This window comes from Phasianus colchicus, chromosome 26, assembly GCF_987193195.1.
Source record: "Phasianus colchicus chromosome 26, bPhaCol1.hap1.1, whole genome shotgun sequence".
In the NCBI taxonomy this organism is placed as follows: Eukaryota; Metazoa; Chordata; class Aves; order Galliformes; family Phasianidae; genus Phasianus; species Phasianus colchicus.
The window spans coordinates 556,436-564,150 of NC_143461.1; the positions used below are offsets into that span (position 1 = coordinate 556,436).

At 44.7% G+C, this 7,715-nt stretch overlaps 1 protein-coding gene across 1 annotated transcript; it reads right to left on the bottom strand.

The window, feature by feature from the left end:
* Positions 1–6,716: 6,716 nt before the first annotated feature.
* Positions 6,717–7,715, bottom strand: LOC116238950 (olfactory receptor 6B9-like). The gene has a single exon (XM_031608891.2). It carries the CDS (start codon positions 7,650–7,652, stop codon positions 6,717–6,719), a length of 936 nt encoding a protein of 311 aa, XP_031464751.1. The 5' UTR covers positions 7,653–7,715.

Sequence of the window (7,715 nt, forward strand, 5' to 3'; positions counted from 1 at the left end):
CGGAATCATAAATAATTTAGTTTAGAAGTAACCTCTAACTGGCATCAAGTCTGATCCTCTCTTCAATTCAGGGTCAACTGGAGCACACCTAGGGAATTTTTGCAGACTCCCGAGCATGGAGATCTCACAGACTGTTGGCAACCCATTCAATTATATGACCAGTCTCATGGAAAATAAATAAATATCCATAGAATTTAGCACATTCCCACAAGTGTCTGTTGCCTTTCATCCTGTTGGTGTATAGCTCCAGGAAGAGTCTGTCTCCATTTGCTCTGCATCTTTCTCTCATCTGTTAGTTATAAATAGCAAGGTCTCCTCTTAACCTTCTGTACTTACGAGTGAACAAATCTTGTTTGGCTTGTCATTCCTGGCCAATAGTTTGATGGTCTTCCAGGGAATTCACTGCCACTGTCTTTCTTGTCCTGGAGAGCCCCATTTTGGACACAGTACTGCAGACGGAATCTCTCAAGCACTAAACAGAGGGGTAGGATCATTTCCCCAGATCAGCTGGCTAGACCCTTGCTAACAGAGCCCAGGATGTGTTTTGCTTTCTTAACTGCATAAATACTTCGCTGTCTCATGTTCAGCAAATTCCCTAAGAATAGCAGCCTTGCCCTCCAGCCTTCCCCTCCAGCATACTGACCACTTTCCTGAGCTTGATGTCCTCCGCAAAGTCACTATGCATTGCATCTCGGCACTTATCTCATTAATGAAAACATTAAACAGTACTGGCTTTAATACTGATCCCTGAGGGACACCACTAGTTAGTTCTCATCTGCTTAAATTTTACACCTCTGAAAACTACTTCTTAAAATGAGCAGCCCAGGCAATTTTCCATTTGTGCTATCTACTCCTTTATCCAAACAATATCCAGCCAATTTGTTGGTAAGATAGTATGTGCTAAGGTCAAGGTAAACAAGTCACTTCCCTCCTTGATCAAGAATTTCAGTCATATAATCACAGAAAGCCATGAGGTTGGTTGGTCATGATTTGACCATGGTCCTTAAGCAACTTGATAATGGCTCCATAATATTCCTAGAGACTGAATCATAGAGTCATAGAATGGTTTGGGTTGGAAGAGACCTTTAAGATCATCTGGTTCCAACCTCCCTGCTATAGGCTGGGACACCTCCCATTAGGCCAGGTTGCTCACAGCCCCCGGCATTCTCCCTCTTCCCATTTCTGATGTTGGATGACACATTTGCCTGTTTTTCCATGTCATCAGGAATATCCCACAGATGACATTTTGAAAATGACAGAGTGCAGCCCCACAGTTACATAAGCCAGTTAGGATTGTCAGATGAATCCAATCCAGTCCCATGGCTTTGTGTAGGTTTAATTGGCTTAAGGGATTCTTCTGTTTTCCTGTAGTGTCTGCTGTTTCACAAATTCATCTACTAAGCTCAGAAAGCTAAGACAAACATAATTGTTACTACAGAACACTGATGGAAAAATGTTGAGTAAATATTTCCACAAGCCTTAGCACTGGATTCCCAGCTCCACTAAGCAATGAGAACATACTCTCCTTACTCTTCCTTTTGCTTCAAATAAGAAGCACTATAAGAAACCTTTATTTTTGCATTTCACCTCCCTTGCAAGTTTCAGCTTCAGATGATTGTGGACTGCACATAATGCAAGAGCACCAGTGCTTCTGGGCAAGATTTAGTGATCCCAAAGAAAATATGTAGAGGCAAATTAACATTCATCAGTTTAATAGAGAAGTACTCAAGTTACCGGGGGTGGTTGGCTGGTAGAATTTCCATCAAGTTCTCATTACTGGAAGAGGCCAGCCAGTAGAGTGTCAGCCGTGGGGTTTCCCCCAGCAGATACAGGTGTCAGCCAGTCAGCCAGTCAGCAAGATGTCCATGCCACCCCTTAGTACCGTGGCCATATACTTAACAGCAGCAGACAATAAGGTGTTGTTTATCAGCACAGTGTTAACAGAAAGCACGGATATTTGGTCACAGCTGCAGAGCACTTTCTTGCAAACAAGTTTCTTCTAGCTACGTGCAGAAGTTTGGGGCAGTTTACTTGTTTTCCCAAGCTAACACTGTCTCTTTCTCATGGGTTAGCTGCCTGTTCAGGCCATGATCTGTATTTTTCCACACACTCCACTCTGCGGGAATGGAATGTTGTTTCTGCATTTGATATTAAAAAGTAGCAATTGGTTTGAAGAAGTAGAACATAATGCATTTGTATTCTGTAACTTATCTTAGAAATAGTTGATCTAAGAAGTAAAATACTATATATGTTAGCGGCATGCTACTGAATTATGTGATTAATTCTTTCTTGCAAAACTGTAATAGTTGTTAAATGTTCCAAACAATGTGAGTATAGTGATTAGAAAACATATTGTAGAGCTGTTCTGTTAGGATAAGAAACTCTCAGCAAAAGAAAGACAGATTTAGCAAGCATCAAAGAAGTCAGGGCCTCTACACAAGGCCGGACTGTCTCACTCCATGAGAAGTTTGGGGTGTGAAGGCAGGCACCAGGATACTCCCCTGCCTCTCTCCCAAGCTGATCTTTGTAGAAAGAAGGACAAGCAGATATCCGCAAAATAATGATCAGGTGTGGAATAAGTTAATTAATTAAATACAGATTTACACTTATGCAGCAAAAATTTATGTTTGTCCAGTGTTTCCATGTTTAGTGAAGCGTCGAGAAGATTGTGAACCTGAAGTACTCAGCCAATGAGGAACCAGGGGAGTAAGAGATAAGCATCAGGGAATAGGGAATAAAAGATGTAACTCTGTTTTCTGTGTGCTCTCCTGCTTGCAGGAGGCCCGCCATTGCGATTGCGAATAAAATCTGCTTTATCAGAGATACCGTCCTAGAAAATTATTTGGATATTTCCTACAACTCCTACGTATATAAACAGTGCCTCTGTATTGATCTGAAGTAGGCCATTCTAGCTTTTAACTTCCATGTTGGCCTTTTTGGTCTTTGAGCTAAGTCAGAAGATACAGGTCCATATATACTAGACTCCTTCTGCACTTGCTTGGTTGTAAGAGATTGTTCTTTTACATAATTGTCTTTAAGCTTGCTGGGAACACAGTCCAAGCAAGTCGTGGGCAAGGGTTGAGAAATCCTTTGTCTGGAGAAAAAAGTTGGAAAAGTCCTGGGCAAGGGTTGCAAAATCCTCTGTCTGAGGGACACAGATGGACAAAGCCAGGGGCAATGAGAGATAAGCTGCAGATTAATGGCCAGGAAGCAGTCTTTTGTGTGGGCTTATCTCGAGGAAGATGGCCATCTCAGAAGGTGCTGCACATGACTGTTACCCAAGTGCCCAGGAATGCCACGATGGCAGAAGAAGTATAAAAAGGGAACCTACAGCCGTGAGGTTGAGGTTTTCTGGCAACAGATTCCTCATGAAGAAGAAGAGGTTTCTGACATGAGAAGCCTCACGACCTGCCTCTCTCCCTCCTGGACTTGCTCTGCGCTCTGCCACAATGCTGAAGAAGAACAAAGGTGTCTGCCACCAGATTCCTCACAACGGAATGCCTGCATGCTGACAGACTCTCCTGGGCCCGCTACCTGAGTCCTGCTGCTTCCCCCCGGATTGGCTCTGCGACTGCCTCCTGCTGCCCGCTTGCTGCCCAAGGCCGGCCGCGCTGCTGCTGCTCTCCCCCTGCTGCTTCTGCCTCGGGCCTTCGAAACGGTGTGCAACGGGACCAGTGCTGGATCCTGGTGGTGACTGTCTCCGCTTCATGCGATTCTTGCTTCTTTCCTATCTTTCCTATCACACTCCTTCCCGTCTCCATCTCCCTGATTAGGATTTATAATAAACTGACAACCAACATTTGAACCATTGTTTCTTAATCTTGTGCTGGGTACGTTATATTAAAAGAACCTCCTCTCCCTCCTATAAATTGGAGCGAGACATTGGTTTACTGCAAATTTGAATGAACCATTTTTCCACTCCAAAGAGGCTGCTCCTAAGATTAATAAGTTTTCCTGTGTCTCTTTATCCTCAAAGAGCAGTTTTCCATGGGGTCCTACCAAGCAGACAGGTGAACAAGCCAAAACTTGCTCTTCAGAAGGCCAAGGATGTGATTATATTGTTTAGCTTCCTTACTCTTTTCAGGATTTTAAGCTTCACTGTCTATCGTTGCAGACACCAAGACCTTCACATCTTCATCTAGCTCTGTTTCCTTATTTCCCATCAAGATAGTAATAATAATGCAGTGGTAAATATTGCTGTAAATTACCCATTACCTTTCATCAGAGGGGGAACACTCTCCTTGGCCTGTCTCCTCCTGCCTGTGTACCTGTGAAACCCCTTCTTGTTTTCTTTCTCATCCCTCGCCAAGTTCAGCTCTGTCTACGCCTTGGCTTTCCTAATCCTATCTCTACACACATGGACAACAGTCCTGTATTCCTCCCAGGATACACAACCCTGCTTCCACCTTCTGTACATTTCCTTCTTTTCCCTCAGTTTAAGCTGCAGGTCCTTGCACAGCCATGATGGTCACCTGCCTCCCCTGCTCGACTTCTTCTGCTGAGGGATGGAGAGCCATTGCGCTCTCAGAAGGGTGTCCTTAAAGAGCTACCAGCTCTGTTCTGTGCCCATGCCCTTAAGGACACATTTCGCAGGGTATCCCACTCAGCAGCTCCTTGAGCAGTCGGAAGTTTGCTCTCCTAAAGCACAGGGTCCTACCTCTGCTTTTTGCCAGGCCTGCATTCCTCAAGAACACAACCTCCACTAAGGCATGGTCACTACAGCCCAGGCTGCCTCCAATCTTAACCTCTCTAATGCTCTCCTATGCATTAGTGAGCACCAGGTCCAGTAAGGCTTCACCTCAGGTTGGTCTATCTATTACCTGGACCAGGAAGTTGTCCTAGACAGATTCCAGGAATCTCCTGGATTGTCTGCCACCCACCGTGCTGCTATACCAGCAGATATCCAGGTGGACACCAATGATAAGTGATATTCCTCAAGGGTCTGTATTGAGACTGATGCTATTTAACGTGCTTGTCATTGACATGGATAGTGGTGTTGAGTACACCCTCAGAAAGCTTGCTGACAACACCAAGCTGTGTGGTGCAACCAATATGCTGGAGGGAAGGTGTCCATTTAGAGGGACTTTGAGAGGCTTGAGAGGTTGAGCTGTACAAATATCATGAAGTTCAATGAGGCCAACTGCAAGGTCCTGCAGCTGGGCCATGGCAATCTCAAACAAGAATACAGACTGGGCAACAAGTGGATAGAAAGTAGCCCTGTGAAGAAGGACTTGGGGGTTCTGGTGGATGTAAAGCTTGACATGAACCAGCAGTGTGCACTTGCAGCCCAGAAGGCCAACTGTATACTGAGCTTCATAAAAAGAAGCTTGGCAGGTTGAGGGAGATGATTATCCTCCTGAGGCTCCACCTGCAGATCTGGGGGCCCCAGATCTGTCTAGAGAAGAGAGAGCTCTGGGGAGACTTGCTAGGGTTCTCCAGGACAGATGAGGAGGGATTCTTTATCAGGGAGTAGTGATGGCACAAAGGATAATAGTTTTAAGCTAAAAGAGGGTAGATTTGGATTAGAAACTAGGAGAAATTGTGAGGGTGAAAAGGCACAGGAACAGGTTGCCCAGACAAGTTATAGGCGCTTCATCCCTGGAGATGTTCAAGGCCAGGTTGAATGGGTCTTTTGGGCAACTTGATCTAGTGGAAGATATCTCTGTCCATGGCATAAGGAGTGCACTAAATGACCTATAAGGTCCTTCCTTGATCTGATGAAACTTCTACAGTGAAAAGACTGCCTTAGTCTTTTCTCAGAACAGTGGGTGTTTCTTACCTTGACTTCAGCAAGGTTTTTGACAACTGTGTCCCATGCTATCCTCATAGATAAATTCGTGAACTGTGGATTACTTAAGCGAGCAATGAAGTGAATAGAAAACAGGCTAAAGTGTCAGACTTAGAAGGATTGTTGTCAGGGGCACAAAATCCAGCTGGAGGCCAACCTCTAGTGGCGTGCCCCAGAGGTTCATGAAGATGATCAGAGGGCTGCAGCTTTCCCCTACTAAGAAAGGCTGAGGTAACTGGGCTTGTTCGTCCTGGAGAAGAGAAGGCTTTGGGGTGGCCTCATCACAGCCTTCCAGTACTTAAAGGGAGCTTATTAACAGGAGGGAGACCAACATTTTACATGTCCAAATAGTGATTAGACAAGGAGGAACAATTTTAAATTAAAACAGGAGAGATTTATATTAGATACTGGGAGGAAATTCTTTATTCAGAGAATGGTAAGGTACTGGAGCAGGTTGCCCAGAAGATTTGAATACCTCAAACCTAGAGGTGTTCAAGGCTATTATGTTATGTGATTCTATGATTCTATAAATAGCAGACCTTTAGGGGAAATGTAGAGAAAAAGTTATGGTCAACTTAGAGACTTTAGCTCTGTATAGTATTCTGAGACTAACAAACACTCATGCAGGCCTAGGGAGCAAAGACCCTGGGAGCAGATTCTGAGACCCATAGCTGAGCTCCCTTCTGTTTTGCTCAGTTGTTAGGTTCTGTTCCCCTAGCCGCTTGCTTTCCTCATGTGAGATGGTGGGCTTTCCTCTGTGTTCTCTCTGCTTTTTCTTCAGGATCTTCCAAATTTTTTAGATTTCAGAGGTGAACATCAGTAAATTTATCACAACCTGTTACATATTACTGTTGCAAAGTGGAATGAGAGTTATGATGGAATATTATAGTGAATGAAGAAAATTCTTGCAAATCTGTGCCTGAAATTTCTAGAAGATGTTCCTCCAGCATGTTGTTTTCCTAAGAGCGATCTTGAATTCCTGATTCCTCAGACAATAGATGATCGGGTTGATGAGCGGTGTTAAGACAGTGTAAATCACAGAAACCAGTTTGTTGGAGCTGAAGGAATCAATAGGCTGGGGCCTGGCGTAGATGAACAAGGAGGCTGTGTAGAACATTGTGACCACTAAAAGATGAGATGCACAGGTGGAAAAGGCCTTGTGACGGCCCTGGGCTGTGGGAATGCCCAAGACAGCAGAGATGATGCACACATATGACGCCACAATCACAGTGAGTGGTACCAGGAGGATAAGTAGGGCTAGTAAGAAATCCATAAGCTCAGCTAGTGATGCGTTGGTGCAGGCTAGCTTCAGCAAGGGGGATACATCACAGAAGAAGTGGTTGATGATATTGGGCCCGCAGTAGGTCTGATGTGAAATGAAGTAAACCTTCCCTGCAGAAATCAGGAAGCCACTTACCCAGGAGCCAATAGACAGATGGGCACAAAGAGTGCAATTCATGATTATTGGGTAATGCAAGGGCTTACAGACAGCCACATAGCGATCATAGGCAATGACAGCCAAGAGAGTGCACTCTGTGCAGGCCAGAGCCAGGAAGAAGAATAGCTGGGCCATGCAGCCTGTGAAGGAGATGCCTTGGCTCTTAATCACCAAGCTCACAAGCACCTTGGGCACTGTGACAGAGACATACCAGATCTCCAGAAAGGAAAGGTTGCCCAGAAAAACATACATTGGCTTGTGAAGCTGGATATTTGTCCAGACAAGCACAACAATCATTATATTTTCTGTCACTGTCAGCACATAAGCCAGGAAGAATATCAAAAAGAGCAGAAGCTGGATCACTGGTCTATCTGGAAAACCAACCAAAATGAATCCAGTCACGTAGGTCTGGTTAGCTGAGGACATGTTGGTAATCCCACAGAAGTTGCTGTGAACTTTGCAGCAGAAGCAGATGTAGCAGCAATTTGA

Coding starts and splice junctions, on each gene's coding strand:
- LOC116238950 (XM_031608891.2), bottom strand. CDS start 7,652: ATGTCCTCAGCTAACCAGACCTACGTGACTGGATTCATTTTGGTTGGT.